The 16,730-nt window shown below is 40.7% G+C and overlaps 1 protein-coding gene across 1 annotated transcript in view; it reads left to right on the forward strand.

Moving 5' to 3' along the window:
• The window catches only part of NRXN3 (neurexin 3), a 744,047-nt gene that overhangs the window by 250,288 nt on the left and 477,029 nt on the right, over positions 1–16,730 (forward strand). Inside the window, exon 6 of the mRNA XM_027883699.1 lies at positions 16,202–16,503. Coding sequence (XP_027739500.1) covers positions 16,202–16,503 — 302 coding nt within the window. The remainder of the gene's footprint in view (positions 1–16,201; positions 16,504–16,730) is intronic.

The raw sequence follows: 16,730 nt of genomic DNA on the forward strand, positions 1-16,730 counted from the left end.
CAGCCACTTATTTTTATTGGAACTGAGCACATTTGACCAGATAGCTCTCAAGAGACAGCCTGGAGGCTCTGGAGGTGTAGTGGGTTGACCCTGGCTGGATGCCACGTATCCACTAAAGCCATTCTCTCACTCTCCCTCTGCAGCTGGACAGAGGAGAGAAAAAAACAGCCAAGGATTCATGAATAGAGACAAGACCTGGGAGAGGTCACTCACTGATTACCTTTATGGCAAAACAGACTCAAAGTGGGGATAATACTTAAATTTATTACTAACAGGATAAAAGCCAAAGAGTGAGAAACAAAACAATCTTAAAAACACCTTCCCCCCACCCCTCCTTCCTTCCATGTTTTCCCTTCTCCCCCCCCAGCAGTGCAGGGGGACGGGGAATGGGTGTTATGGTCAGTTGTTGTTTCTGCTGCTGCTGTGGGAAAGGAGTCCTTCCCCTTCTCCTGTGGGGTCCCTCACATGGGAGACAGTTCTTGATAGACCTCTCCAATGTGAGTCCACCCCTCAGGCAGAAGTTCTTTCCAAACTGCTGTCCTGTGGGTCACTCCTCCATGAGGTGCAGTCCTTCACGGATGAGCTGTACTGATGTGTGTCCCCCAGGTAGGGCCACAAGTCCTACCTGGTAAAAATGTGCTCCAGCGGGTTTCCCTCTCCATGGGCTGCAGGTCTCTGGCAGGATTCTACTCCACCTTGGGCCTCCCATGGGATAACAGCCTGTGGTAGTATGTTGAGGACAGTCAAGAAAATAAACTAGACACCTTTCTGATGATGGCCTACATTCAGCTTTTTATTGCTGTGTCCAGTATATTACATCTTGTTCTCACACATCTGCACTCACACACTGTCTGCAGAATCTTACATACCAAAACTATTCTTAGCTCTGTTATCTACAATTTATTACCAGCCTTCACATATGATTGGATGTTCTCTTCTTATTTACATTCTTTCCTTGCTGGTAAGGCTCCACGGCCTTGCTGCATTCTCCAACAACAGCCCCCTTCACGCATCCATCTGCTTCAGCATGGGCTCATCCATGGGCTGCAGGGGCACAGCTGCCCCACCCTGGTCTGCACCACGGGCTGCAGGCGCCTCAGCTCTGGCACTTGGAATACCTCCTGCCCCTCCTTCTGCACTGACCTTATTGTTCCCATGTTCTCACTCTGCTCTTTCCTGGCTGGAATTCTTTCTGGGCAACAACCTTCTGTTTTTACATATGTTATCACAGAGGTGTTACCATTCCTCCTGATTGGCTTGGCCTTGGCCAGCGGCAGGAAGTCCATCCTGGAGCCAGCTGGCATTGGCTCCACCAGGCAGGGAAAATTTCTAGCAGCTTCTAACAGAAGCTACCAAAAGGCAGCCACAGAAACCCACTACAGGAGGTTACAAAATGGCAGAGTCCATTTTCAGAATTGTCTACTTTTTTAAAAATAGTTATGCTTTTCACATAGCAGGGGCTTCAACGATACTTCATGCTGGCCACGTACAAGAATACACAAGGGTTTGCCCTATAGGTCTTGACCAAAACTGCCATCCCTCCTTCCCAAAACCTCTGACCAATTTTCAGTTCGAAAATGACAAGACCCCAGTGGTGGTGGGTTAATGGAGTTGTTAATGTGCGAGAAAAAAATGACAACACTTCAGTAAAACAGGAGTTGGAAAATATTTATAAAATATACAAATACTCCTGGTGTTTAGCTTAAAATAAGAGCCTTTGCTGCTAAAAAAGAAACCAAGTTTCAAACCCCAAAACCACAGAAATCAAGATCCTCCAGGGTGAACTCATCTACAGGAAAATAATGGCAACACCTTTTTGAACTGAAAGAGAAACACGTTTTTCAGTGCTAGTTGTAGCACAAGGGCAGTGTCACATTTCCTGCAGAGAGATTTGGAAAGTAATTTTTATAGCAGTTGGGCTTTGCTTGTAAGAGTAAGAATTACATCAGTTCTGACCTTCTAGCAACAGACTTAGGGAAAAAACCATGAACACAGATAGCAGCATGATCGCTGTCTTACATCCAGCAGTATGCCTTCACTGATTGCCATAAAATTGCTCCTTATTTTTGTCAAGGCCAGTGAGTTCAGAGTTTGGCTTATAGTACTGAAGAGAAGCATTGGTTTGGCTGTTGTTTTTTATTGTTTTTAGTTGATATCCAGTCTTGATAACTTGTACAAGGCTTTAATAAGATTGTGCTACCCAGTAGCTTGAACTAATGAAAGCAGCTGGGCTCATTTTTGGTGCTGTCACATCAAGATATGAAAGTTATTTTGTTGATGATATGAAGTTACTATTTTTGAATGAACTGATAGAATAGCTGTTATCTGTTATTCCAAATAGCATAGATAATTTCAGAAATTTATGAAAACAGATGAGCTGATAAGTATTTAAAGATAATTGCCATATATACTAAGCATCAATTTTTATTGCGTTGAAATAAATGCATATAATATGTGTATATTGAAAGACCACATGAGAATAGCTATGAAAGAATTACAATCACAGTATAATTTTTTCACTTAAATACAAAAAACCTCCACCATAGTGAATATTTTTTTTAATTTGTTGAGGTTTGTTTTTGTATACTTCTGGTGATTAGCTGGAATACTTCTGCCTAAATACCTTTTCTTTTCATCAGCACTGCTACCAGAATGAGATGCAAAACTGAAACTTTTATTGCCCTGCTATTAAGCTTCTGCCACTCTTTGACCTTAAATGACTTTCTGTACCTTTTAACCCACTCCTATGTCAGTCTTATCTGGGTTGCATGCAAAATCTTCAAAAGCATGCTTAGTTTTCAAGTGTCTAATCTTTTAGTGTACAAGTGTCTAGATGAATTAGATAATGTGTCCAGATGACTTCTGTGGAGCTTCTGGCACACTTTTATTCTGTGAACTTTCCTCAGTGTCATCTAGCTCCTCCTTTGAACATGCAAGGAATTATTAAAATCAAAGATCATGTCCCTTTTAGCGTCTCTGCTATTGCAATGCCATGATAGTAAAAACCCTAAAACGTTTGATAATGGTAGGCCATGCTCTTTTGCACATACAGGGAGACTACTGCGCAAAAGAGGGAGGCCTGCTTTTCCAAACTGGCATGTGAATACTGTGTGCCTAGGATCTGCTCTTGAAATCTGAGATATGTTAGTCTGGATCATCAAGCATGCTGGTGGCATGTAGCTATTGTAGAAAATCATGATAGTGAAGAGACATTTTATAAAATGTAATGTGTATGGTTTACCCAAGTCTCACGCTGAGGTGGCAGCGGAGCTGAGAACATGCAGATTTTCTCTGAGCCTTTCCTGGGCAGCAAATCCATTGGACAGGTGCCTAGACTGTCCACTTTAGGTGTTTGTGCCTCCCAAGAGAAGCAGTCTCTTGCTTACTTGGAATTGGAGTTGCACTCTTCATGGAAGGTCCTCCTTGTCTTATTTAGAATGGACTACTTGATAAGTTTTATTATTTTTGATTTTTCTAGCTGAGGCATATTCAGTTTATTTCTTTTAACAAATGTATTAATCTATGTTCTCTTAAGAGCTAGTTCCACAACAGCAGAGGTATAAGAGGGCAGGCTGATACTTTTCATCATCTTTTCTGCTCTAAGTGCTTTTGTTTTCTAGTAAGGAACTTAGCTCTTTCTATCAGCTTTGCATGTATTTATTCAGACATGTATTTATTTGTGCAGGGGCTAATGTCATGATATACCTCACAAGGAGGTTCCCTGTTCTCTGTGCTTTCCTCTCTTATTTTACATGGGCCTTATTTTTGCACATGGCTTTGCTACGACCAAGCTGTAAAGATGGTAATAAAGCATGTGTGCATGGCAAAATAAGATGGACTGAAACCTTTGAATAGATGCTTTCTGTCATTTTTATGTGCATCACTCTCTTCCTTCTGATATAGTGCTGTCTGTAACGATCTACGATCTTCCCTTCCTTCAGCTTTGTGTTTTCAGCATTGTGTTAATTGTTTGTGGTATGTGGGTTTTTCAGCAGTGTGCAGTGGGAAAGGTCAGCTGTCAGAAACAGGCCTGTCCACAACTGATAAGGCGTTTGAGAGATTGGATTTGACTCATTAAGCACCTTCCCTGTAGACATGGAGTCTGCTCTGCCGCAGAAAAAAAACTAAATCAGGAAAGGGAAAAAGCCCAGGATGAAGTTGGAGCATGCGCCAGAAGCACCGGCACACCCTCCCTCTCGCTCCCGTGACAGTGCCGGAGTTCGGTACGCTTCCACAATGCTCACATCCTCATAAACCCTAGACGTCTATGCTTATGCTCTAAAATTGCGTGCATTCACTCCAGTATTTACACCTGGGCAAGACACACATGCATTCATTTTTTTTGGGTTCATATGTGTGCATGTAAGTCCTCATGTGTGGGTACTCTGAAGTTACATGAGGGCGATGCACTTCATTCCTGCCCTCAGGTGTGTAAATAATTTCACACTAATGGCCTACTTCCTTCCATGCTGTAACAGAGGGCACACCTCCTCTTTATGTGTGTATATTGTGTTTGTTCAGATGCACTTTGTCTACCTTCCACAGAAAATGCTGTGCAACTGTCCTGCCTATACTGCATATATATGTCCACTGCCCTGGCTGCTGTACAGACATAGCAGAAGCCTAGCCTGTTTCTCATTGCATACAAATGCACACATTTTTGCCCCTAAATAATTACTGGTCAAAGCTGCTCTGCCAGCTTGTAACAGTCTCTCGCCCATGGCTTTGTTTTGAGGAGAATTGTTCTGCCTCAAATTGGGTTTGGATATTGCTACTTCCATAAATGGTTTTAATGATGTCTCGCAACGAGCATAAATGAAGGGCAGCGGTAGTGTTTGGCAGTGTATTTTGTGATCCTGGCAGTACTGGGGTTCCGCACAAATACACTCTCCAGTAATACAGAAGCTGTGAGAAGCTGACATTACTGCAGCCTCTGTGATACGCACTCCTCTGCTCTGCTCTCGTCTCTCTTCTACCTCACTTTTGCTTTTCACCTTCTTTTGTGTCTCCCCTTTCCCATGGGCATGGCTCTTAATACTGCTCGCTGGTATTGAAAAGGATAATTTTGTGGATCATTATTGTGTTATTACAGTGATTAGTGGTAACTATTTTTCTACTCCCACTTTCCTCTGGAAGGATGCCCAAGGGGCTCCCTGCTCAGCAGCAAGTGCGACGCTTGCTGGAAGGCTACTGCCAGCACAGCCCTATGGGTACGCAGCAGTGAACATGTTCACCTCTGGCAGTGCTGCCTCTCTCCCTCCTGCCCCTTTCTTGCATTCTTACAGCAGTTCTCTAAAATACTGCTCTTCAATGGAAGCAGGAATTTCTCCTTCTCTTGGGCTCCTTGCATGCGCTTTTGTTCTGAATGCACTTTTCAACTTTCTCTCAGTGTTGGTGTAAATCATTTTTGTTCATTCCCGCATCAGTGTTGGAAGACTCACACTGACAGTCCCCCTGTTTTTTTTCCTCAAGCAGGACTAATCATAGCACAGATATAGGGAAGACTATGATATCTACCTAATATTCTTCTTCCTAGTGGTACGGCTCTATGGCTCTTTACTAAGGTCAGAATATTTTAGGAAAGACCTTGTCTTCAATATGGTAAAGAACAAAATTGCCACAAGTGCACCCTGTTTCGTTAGCTGAACGTTAGTGCTCTTGAATCTGCATGCAGTAATAAACAGGTCTAAATAATTAGCATCCAGATCAATATTTGGGGTTTGACTTCTATTTTTAATAGGCTAGAAGGGTAAGGGTAATGTGGAACTGGGAATTACAACTTGGACATAGATTGCTGCTGAAGAAGAGTAAATCTCTCAGCGGGTGACTCTAATGTTGCTTTGTTGCTTCATTTAAAAAAACCCCAAACATGGTATGTATAAAACAATAGCACTTTTGGTTAAGAATAAGATAAATAAGATAAAAAGCTGGTGAACTGAGAGCTTAGCTGTATGTTGGCACACTCTTACCCTCCGGTCTCTCACATGTGCTCTACAAAGAGGGGCAGATGGGCCAGGTAGCAACCCAGCAGTAGAGATGGTCTATGTGAAAGCAAGGCTGGTAAATATATCAGAGCTTGAATTTTATGTTCATAGTGCTGTGATGTTCTCTCTCTCTTAGCAGTTTGCACTTTGCTGAATATTCAGACTGTAAGGAAACATTTCTACTGGGTGGTGTGTTCAGAGACTGGCATCCTTAAGTTTTAGAATGATGCACCAGGAAAATAAGAAAACTATAAGAAATGCAGAGTGAAATAAAAGCATAAGAAAAAGTAAATACATCAGAATTACATAAAAAATTGTCCTTACCCATATTTAGTAGTGAGGAATATAGAGGTAGTCTTATGCCGAGGTCATCATAATATCATCTCTTGACAGAATTAATAGCAACACCCTGCTTTTTCTCTACCTTCTAGAGCTGGGAGAGTAGAAAAATTATTCAGAGAAATGAAAAGAAGTATATTTTGTCCAACCAAAACAAATTGTGAATTTATATGACTATATCAAATTCTTTCGGGCAAATTATTTTAAAAATTCAGCTTCTTTCATTTCAAAATAAACAGGTTTCATGCTTTTAAAATTGAGCTCCAGTTTTTTAAGAAGTGCGTTTTTAAGGAAATGTTAACCAAAGTTGTGAAATTTCATTTTGGATTTGGGAAGACATTGTCATAGGATTGTTTTTTAGTCCTTTTGTCCAGTTGGTCAGGGCATAAATAACAAGCACAGCTCTAAGGACACAGTGCCACAGTCAGACCAGTACCTGGATTTTGTTGTTTCTTTGCCAGAAAATGCAATATCATGCACTTATACCAGTACAGTGTTTGTTACCAGTACAGTTGTTTGTATTTAGCAAACATTGAAAAATAGGTGGAGGGGAATATGCTTAGGACACTGTACACTGCATATACACTAGATTGGCATGTGGCTTTTCCTCACAAGTATGGAACATTTCTTGATTTGCAGAGAAGTTTTATTAAACTCATAGGGCGTTCTTTTCCCATAGGTCTCAAGGACTTAACCTATATTTTTGTTCTCTTTGTAGTACAGATGGAGGCAGCTGAGGTTAATTAAATGCCTCAGGTTGCACAGTAAATCAGTGGAAAAGTTGAGGATAAAATGCTTGTGTTCTGACTTCCACACCTCTACTTTGTCATTTAGATCACTTCTTGTGAGCAATTTAAAAAATTATGTTGCTGACCGTATGCTATAATCTTTTGTAGACATATGCCATCTTATTTATTAATTTTCATTATTGTAGTACTAGTACTTTTGTCATCAAAACAGTTTTGCAAAAAAGTCTTTATGATTGTATTTTTCAACTGTTTTGTGTGGTATTGGAACAAATTCTTCAGACACTTGTTTTCTGTTTCCCTTCAGAAAAAGACAGAAAGTATGGTTTAGAGAGTCTGTAGGGAATCTTTGGATTGCATTATTGACAAATCTAGGTTTAAATAATCTCTGTGTTAAATATGTGGACAAAGTAGGAGATTTTGTGTGATGTATCTGATTTATTTTTTTTCCTCTCAGAAGAGATTTTGTTAAAGGACAGCAATGTACTGTTGAGTGAAGAGGACATTTCCAGTGTTGGGAAGCAAAACAGCTTTCATTTATGTGAATATTTTTTTTGTTTAGGTGATATGAACTTCAACTGTATCTTTAATAGGTGCATACTCTAGAAATTTAGGGCACTCACGCTTCTAGGAGACTACTAGCTCTATCACGTATGTGAAAGTGGAATATGGAAACTACTTTATACGTTTAGTACATGTCAACTGTTTTGAGGATCTGGAGCCTTAGGGGAAATTTATCCTTTTTTGGTTAAAGACTGAGGCATTGTTATCCCTCTTCCTTCCCTTTGCTCTCAGTCTTTGCCGTGCAAGTGGTCCAAATTTATCAGGTGAGCTAAGTCACTCTGCAGGGCTGGTTCTGGACCTCTTAGACAAGGTTTGCAATCCCATGGGTCAGAGCCTTTTCTATCTTGGAGCCAGCCCAAAGAGCATCATTCAAGGACACAGGCAGCCGCAAACAGAGTGGAACCTGCAGCTCCAGAGCTCTCATGCAATATCTTTAGAGAAAGCAGTTCTTCTTCCTGTTTTCATTAACAGCTTTGCTGCACAGGGAAATAATAGATTAGTTAAGTTTGACAAAAAACCCCTGAACACTCATTGTATTGCCAAGTCTCCTTGATCTCTTCTGGGCTTAAATTTGAGGACCTTTTAGCAAGCATTCTCCTTTAGACTCAAAGGGTAATGTGTAAAGCAGCAGATAACGGCAGAGAGGGCGTGATTCATGCTAGGCACTTGATGTTCTCTGGTGTAATATTAATGTTTCCTTTGCTCTCACTGGAGAAGTGAAAGAGCTTTTTTTGTAAGATCAGAGAAGCTACACTACGTGCAAATTTGAGTTTGGCACTGAAATGGCACTGAAATAGCACTGACTGTTGAGTTCATCTCCCCTCTGCTGTGGGCTCCTGGGCTAATATTACTCTCTGTGTCTCTTAAACGTGATGAGAAATGTTATCTACCATTAATTCTTACCTACACTGTTTCTGATATTGTTATGCTGATTCTTCTCTGCTTCCAAGTTACATAATAGGTGAAAATGAGTGGCCTGAAAAAACAATAATTGACACTATTTCTGAAAAATGTAACATTGCCCAGAATGGTTTGAAGTTAGTAAGCATTTGGGAGACGACTATTTTTACTGTGGGACTCAGCTGAGTACTTAATTTTCTCCATTATAACATCATTCTGTGATTTTACAGACAATTTTTTTTCCTACAGCAAAAATTCTTTTTCTTCTGAAAATTTATTTTCGTAATTTCCTTGAGGCTTGAAGTAATATTATTTTTCTAAGGTTTTATCAATGCAATCAGTTCAGTCATCTCATTATGACATTAAGATGACTTACATGTTCTTACTTTACAGTTTGTGGAGTATAAATGCAGGATGTGATATGGCTGTCAAAGCTTCCACATATCAGTATCACTGTTGGTAACGCTTAGAAGGTGCTTCATGCACTGGTGAATGTTTTGTGCACTGTTTCTAATGCATTTAAATAACTAAATAAGCTCTACAAGACTTTTCAAGCCAATATTTGCTTTTGACTTTTTGAGAGCACAAAATTGTGTTTATGAGGGAGAAACCATGGGATCTTATTATTGAGTTTGACGAGTGGTGTCACTGATTCAATCAGGTGGTGTGAAGAATGATTAGACTAGGAAAAAAATCAACTATTTGTATGTATTATTTTTCCTGTCCAAAGGCTAGAGAGGAGGAATGCAGCACGAGAATTTCGACAGCTTAATGGAGGATGCAGTAATCTGCTGTTTAGCTATTACTGGAGTCTGTCACCATGCCTTTAAAATAACAGCCTGACTTTTACTAAACTGTCCAGCTTAGTTTTAATAACATCAATCTGGGTGAGCTGCTTTGACTGCATCTGAGGGCTTTCATTAAAGTTTTAGCAGTCAGTCTCTGGACAACTGTTTCAGAGGGCGATGAAAATTGTTCACCTTTTTTGTCCTTCAGAGGTGTTGGTGGACTTATTTTATGTGATGTTTGACATACAGTTTCTCCTCCCCTAACTTCTGAGGGAATATCAAATACATATGAAAGTGACTTGAAACATAAATTGTTCATTGCTCTATAACGTAGTTGAGGATGATAGCTATTACAGATGACTCTCAGGACAACCCTTTTGTCTAGAACAGAATTAGCTCCTAGTAGAGTTCATGGGGGTTTGCCCAGACTGGAATGCTGCCCCATCCTTTGGGAGGTGATGCTTTGAACTCATGCTGCTTGTCGTCTAGAACAACTTCTAAGTCTATTTCCCCCTTAGTTCAAGTGGTTCATTTGTAGAATTTATTCTTTCCAGACTTTGTTGTGAATTGGGTCAAAAAATTTCCTACAGCTCAATTAGAATTTTAAAACTTTAGGTCTACGGCATGTGGTGTAATAATTAGTGTAGAAAGGAGGGAAAGATATGTGCATTGGCACAAAGATGTTTAGTCGAATCCATATCCAGCTATATAGTTACCAAGCTGGAAAAGCTGTTAATTTCGACAGTACAGGAAGATTGCCACAAAATTTCTTCCCAGAAGCACCCAGTTCAATTGCTTGATGCAATCAGAATGTTAGCCAGTCATCCCATCAGAGATAGTTTCCTTGTATTAAATATCATGCTACTGAAAACACAACTCATGCCTCAGTACAGTAAGTTCATAGCTCTGCTGTAATATGCTACTGATTCCATGAGCTTGGCCTCAGGTGAGAAGGGTCCATCGTTCAACCAGCAGTACTAGTGCCAAAAGTGAGAACTTCTGGCTTTTTTTTTTTTTTTTTTTCCTCTGTGCAAGTAAATCTTATGCATAACAGTATTGTATAACACTGTTATATCTTTTAATGCACTTACCTTATTATCCAAAATACCTTTTGAGTGCATTTGTATTTTTTCATAGATGTCCTGGATTTGCAGTGAGGTTGACGGTTTTGGGGTTGTTTTTGTTTTCATTTCCTCCTGCCATGGTTAGTGGTAGTCCTCTATTTTGATAACAATTCTGAGGTTAGTGGCCAACTTTGGAAGCATTTTTTTTCTTAAGACAACTTGCATAACTGTAGGATTTTCCAAAGAGACCTGTTAAACAATAGGGTGAAAAGGTTCCTGTAAATACTATTTTCCGTGTTGACCTCTGTTTGGCAGAACATCAAGGGAGTACCCAGTTGTTCTGCTGCCTACATCATTAATGCACACTGCTTTGGCAGAAGCCTTATGCATGGTAGCGTTAGACCATTCCTGGATTATCAGACAGCACCAGCTCTTCTATGCAAAGCACAGCAAACCACTCAGGTAAAGTAAACCTCACTGAATAATGGAGTGGTTATTAATTTTGAAGCAGTGCAGAGAGTTTGCTTTTTTTCACTAGCAGAAGACATGCTCTAATGTTGTCTGTAAACCAAACCCCAGTAAGATAGGAAGAGCCTTAGAGTACACTTGTAATATAGTGGGTTTTGACACAAGGTGAGAAGGTGAGTAATTGACTCTTGGTTTTAGGACAGCTACTTGAAGTTTTCTTCAGGAGACTTCAGGAATGTCACCGCCCATTTTATATTTTTCTAAATATTTCTTAATTGTGTTTGAGACCAAAAATCCTTTGAGGCCAAAAATGCTTTTGTTGAGTATTAAAGTTCATGCCCCTTAGCAGAATAAGTGCTTCTAGAGTTTGCTGTTTTCAATTTCACAGTCATGAAGTATTTATTTTCAGGTATCATCCAAAACTTTGAAGGCTACTTTGCTCCACATCTTAGCTAGAGTGACTTCCTGGGAGGACTGGAGAAAATAGGAGGTTGGTTTCCCTCCATAAATGGATGAGAACCTCTGGAATGAGCCCAGGATGGGGAGATAGGAGCTTCTGAACTCAAATGCTTTGTCTGCTATTGATTTTTCTCGGTGGCCATGAATAAATCCATTAAAATGTTGGTGCGTTGGTTTCCTCAGACATAAATCAAACTGTCAAGGTTTTCTACCTCCTGGTGATGCTGTGAATTCTGAATATTTGAGTCCTTTGTAGAAAGAGCTCTGACAGGAACACATAGCAACAGCATTGCACATAAAAACTGAAGCTAAAATTACCATCTGGCTTTCCTGATCAAGCAGTAGTGCTGTACAGTACATGGAAAGATCCCCAGTTTTTACCTCTCCTGAGAACCTGAGACTCAGCAAGCTCTGAGGTTTCAACAGGGATGAGAAGAGCCAGGAACTTGGCTTAGGTACTTATTTCCTGTACTTTTGTTTCTTTTCTTGCTATCAACTTGCAATAGGTACTGATGATTGTTTGGGGGATTTGAACAGGTATAGGTTTGAGACTTGCAAAAGTGGCTTTGCATTGGGGTGATGATGGTAACTGCTTAATATGCTAGGTGTGTCTGCTAGCAATTGGTCAGAAAAGGGTAACATTTTACCACATCAAGTGATGGGTATCTACATTCTTTCAAAGAAAAGGTCTGTGTAAGTCAGTTTGAAGATTCTGGGTTTTGCTTCTATTCTGGTGATTTCTATGAGTCTTGAATATGTCAAGGGTTTAAGTCTGAATGTGGAATTTTTTACAGGTCTTGGATCTTTGAAAATCTCACCTACTGCAGAGAATTTAGTTATGTGAAAGAGTTAGGAAGCAAATAATGGGTTTAGATTAATATTTACAAGTGAAATGGAAGATTGGATTGTTTACATGTGTTAACCTTCTTTCCAATTCTGATTTTTGCAAATCTGTTTAGTATTAACTGAGTTGAAAATGAAATCTTGCAAATAATGTATAAATCAATAGTTTTCAAACATATCCTAAATTCTAAGTAAATGTTATTTTATGCAGTTACATTGTCACGCTTGAACAACTAGATCATCAATTCCAGTAAACACCACCTACAATATACAGGGTTTCACATCACAGAAAAATCAAAGTTTGATCTATTGCTTCATGTAACATAAACCAAGAATTCCTGTTGACTTTGAGTTGGGCCTTGAGTTTAGCTTTTCTGGGTTATCTGTGTTGCTGTGCAGAAGCTCTTTGGTACACTGCCACTGTTTAAGGAATATCACGGCCCTAAGGAATATCACAGCTCTAAATATCACAGTTCAATTTGTGGAACCTTCAAAAATATACAGCAAAAGGGTCATGAGCTAACAAATAAAAAGTGTTTCACTGCTCTCTGGTCTTCCAGGCATCACCAGACTGTGCCTGAAAGCATATAGAAATACTGTGAGACCTGCAGCCTACTCAGAGTTTTTATCTCCTCATTCGTTGTGGAGAGAACCTATATCCCTTCTCCCCCTCCATGGCATCTGGTAATTCTCACATGCTTTTTGGTCATAGCTATCATGTATGTCAGAGCATCCTAACAGTTTGTGCAGTATGGAGAAGCCATGCTTGGTAAAAAGCCTTTCATGTGGCCTGACACAGTCTGCTGTGTAGTAGCTTGGAGAAATATGCTGTGAAGCTCTTCAAGGGCAGAGCTTAGCTCTGACTGCTGAAGACTTTCATGAGACTGGTAAACCAGTCATCCATATGGCCACTGGTAAACTGCTGAGGAATGAGTGATTTGGGGAACACAGTTTTAGAGAGAGTGTGTTGACCTTGGGAGTTATGCTTATGAGACATGTGAGGGACAGGCATGAATTTGGATTGCCCAGTGAACCCCAGAGAGATTTTGGTGTGTGGTGATCTGCAAATTTGAATGCCTATCCAAAGCAGCCACAGAAGGAAAAAAAAAATCCCCATAGCAACATATGAAACAAAAATAAATGACATGGTCCCATGAACAGGAAGGATGCAGAGATGGATAAAGTCCAGAATCCCATCTGTGATAAGGGTCAGCAGCAGATAACTGGAGGGAACAGGCAGATAACGTAGTTGCATGCAAAGGTGGGTTGATGGCACCTATAGTAAAACCAATGGTACAAGTCAGAGTAATATCTCTTCGAATTTGCTCTGCTCTATTTTGATGAGTCTGCAGTAGTCGCTCTAAATTACTGTTTAGATTTCTCATGTACTCTTGGCCTCCTCCTTTGTACTGAGTACATCAGTAAGATTTCATCTAAGTGACTGAGAAAGTGTAAATGAGCCCTAGTAATATTTCTAGTACTGAGTGAACAATCAACCCATCATGCCCCCCTTCCCAAAGACGACAGATTTGTATTCAGTGCTTTGTACATCTGTGGTTGTGGGGAAGAGGCTCAGCCATAATGATTGTGTTTGACTCCTGCCCTCAAACACTGCCTGTTTCCCACGGGTACATGGAGCGTGTGTCTAACTGGATTGTAACACATTCTGTTCTGATGGATCAGGAGTGACTAGGCAGGGGAATTATCAAAGTGGGAAAGGGTTGTTAAGTGCTTGCCTCTGACTTCCAGAACTGCAATCAATAGCAACCCTCTGTGCTTAGGCTGGTTTAACATCAACACAAACATTCAACACTTCTTGCTTGTAGTTAAATGGATTCAGAATAGAATCACAGAACCAAATAATTTGGAAGGGACCTCCAGAGACTGTAGTCCAACCACTAGCTCAGGGAAGGTCCGGTTTGAGCAGTCAGCTCAGGACTAATCAAGTTTTTGATATTTCTAAAGATGGAGATTTCACAGTCTTTCTGGGCCCTACCTGGTGTTTGACAATCTTTAAGATAAAACATTGTCCTGTATAAAATGACAATTTCTTGTATTCAGCTGCATCTGTTGCTTCTCATCCTTCTTCTGGAGACCTCTGAGAGCAATTTGGCCCTGTCTTCTCTATGATCTCCCATTAAGTCATTGCAGAGGACAGTAAGATTTCCTGTGAGTGGTCTGTTCTTGAAGAAGAACAAACCTGGTTCTCTCAGGTTCTCCATACACCTCACCTACCTCAGCACCTTGAATGTGTTGGTAGCTCTTTGCTGGACTCACTCCAGTACGCTGAAGCTGTTTTTATATGGGGGAGCTCAATACTGGACAGAGCAGTCCTAATGTGATCTCACAAATGTCCATTGGGGAAAGAATAATTTCCCTCGGCCTGCTGGGTGATCCTTGTTTATACAGTCAAGGATGAAGTTGGCCTCTGCTGAAAGGGCAAGTGCTGCTGACTTGTGTGCTGAGACCCTCAGGTCTTCTGAAAAACTGCTGTTAAGCCACTTGGCTCCCAGCATGTACTACTGCATGGAGTAATTTGGCTCCTGTTTGCTTGTAGGAGTTTATAGACACATGATCTGCTTACTTAAGTACAAACTCACATACTGCCCTAAAAGTCTCTGCTTAAAGCAGATCTATCGCTTGACAATGATATATGTACAAAGTGCAACATTCTAGTGTTTTGTCACCATTGTTTTATGCTATGAGGGCATAGATTTTACTATGTACTTATTTTCCAAGAATGGCTGTGACAGCAAGTATTTTCCCTTCAGTCTTGTACTAATAAATTCTGTCTGTTCTGTATTAGGATTGAGACAAGATGAAGCAAAAAAATACGATTAATATCAATGGAAATAGGACCAGCACCCGCCCTATGTAGTTACTTCTAAGCAATGATAGCTTGACTGCAGCTACCATCTACTGCTCAGACTTGCTTTCACAGCTGGAAGTCAGAAAGGTGCTGTATTACTGAGTGGGGGGACCCTTTTCCCCCAGATGGCACTGGTAGGAATGGGCTACAGAGAGCCCTCCTGCAAGCTTTCCTATCACTGTCTTACGTTTCTTCCACTGGAGAAAACCGGGGTATGCAGCTGGCTCAAGTCACATAAGTGCAATAGAGCAGCAGAACTGGCTTTGAAGGACTGGAACAGGAGGTACTGGAAAACAGACTTCTAGCTCACACAAAGGATTTTCATGATATTCAAATGCTGCCTCCAGTTGCTAAGAAATTAGTTCACTGGCTTTCCTTGATGTACATAGGAGATTTTTTTTTTCCTAATGAGGAAATATTTTTATGCCATGTGCAGTGAATAATCCCCCCATGTTTATTTTTGCTGTATAAAGAAGATGTGCTTGTCTGGTACAGATTTCCTCGACAAGGTGATCAGTCAGGCAAAGTTCTCAGATATGTTTACCAGCAACATTACTTACATCTATGGACAAAATGTTTTATGTGGACTTCCCTCCTACTTTTGGAGAAGGAATCTATAGGACAGTTAATGTGGCTCTCTTGCCTGCTTGGTCTCTCATTCAGTTAAAAGAAAGAGGCAGCTCCATCAGGATTATATTCTGATGTCTCTCTTAAATTGCCTGTCGGATGGGTTAATATAAGTTCAGATGACATTAGTGCTGAATCTAAATGCTGATTTTTGGGAAATGGTGAGGGTTTTTAAAATGATGCATATGTGGTGGTCATGCTGAGAATAGTAGAGCTTTCCATCGTTTTCCCAAAAAGCATGTGAAGGGCCTTATAGCAGTCCTTAAATGTTTTTCCTAGACTTCACTGCATACTGTTGAATGGTCCCTATGATGACAATGCTGCAGTGAAACTGAAAACACAGCACTGAAATTTGTCAGTAATGAGGACCCTGAAGTTAATTCTCTTGATAGTCTTATTAGAAAAGGATCTGTACAGTCATTAGCATGCCATGATATACAGCTGTACAGTAAACAGTGCTGTGGGATTGCTTAGAGATTTCATGACAACCTTGCATCTCCTCTTTGCTGACTGCTGAATAGGTTTTTTTTTTCCCCCCCTTCCTTTCCAGCACGAGATGAGAATATGGCCACTTTCCGTGGTTCCGAATACCTGTGTTATGACCTGTCGCAGAACCCCATCCAGAGCAGCAGCGATGAGATCACTCTCTCCTTCAAGACGTGGCAACGCAACGGGCTCATTCTGCACACCGGCAAGTCAGCGGATTATGTCAACCTGGCCCTGAAAGACGGTGCAGTGTCCTTGGTCATTAACCTGGGGTCTGGGGCCTTTGAGGCCATTGTGGAGCCGGTCAATGGCAAGTTCAATGACAACGCGTGGCACGACGTTAAAGTGACACGCAACCTGCGGCAGGTAATGGTGAACGGGAGAAAATGCTGGGGAGAATTTTGTGTTGTTTTATTGGGACAGGCAGATGAGAGAGAGTGCTGGAAAAATGGCGAAGCTCAGTGGAATTGCTAGAGTTTCTCCACCTATGTTAGATCTTGGAACCTAGAGGACAGTGAAAAAACATTATTTGATGGGAATTTATCCCTGCCGCAGTATCTTCATTTCCACTTTATTAATTTTCTGTGTTTTTT

Source organism: Empidonax traillii, unplaced genomic scaffold (genome assembly GCF_003031625.1).
Source record: "Empidonax traillii isolate 1590-97213 ecotype Southwest subspecies unplaced genomic scaffold, ASM303162v1 scaffold132:size1788729, whole genome shotgun sequence".
In the NCBI taxonomy this organism is placed as follows: Eukaryota; Metazoa; Chordata; class Aves; order Passeriformes; family Tyrannidae; genus Empidonax; species Empidonax traillii.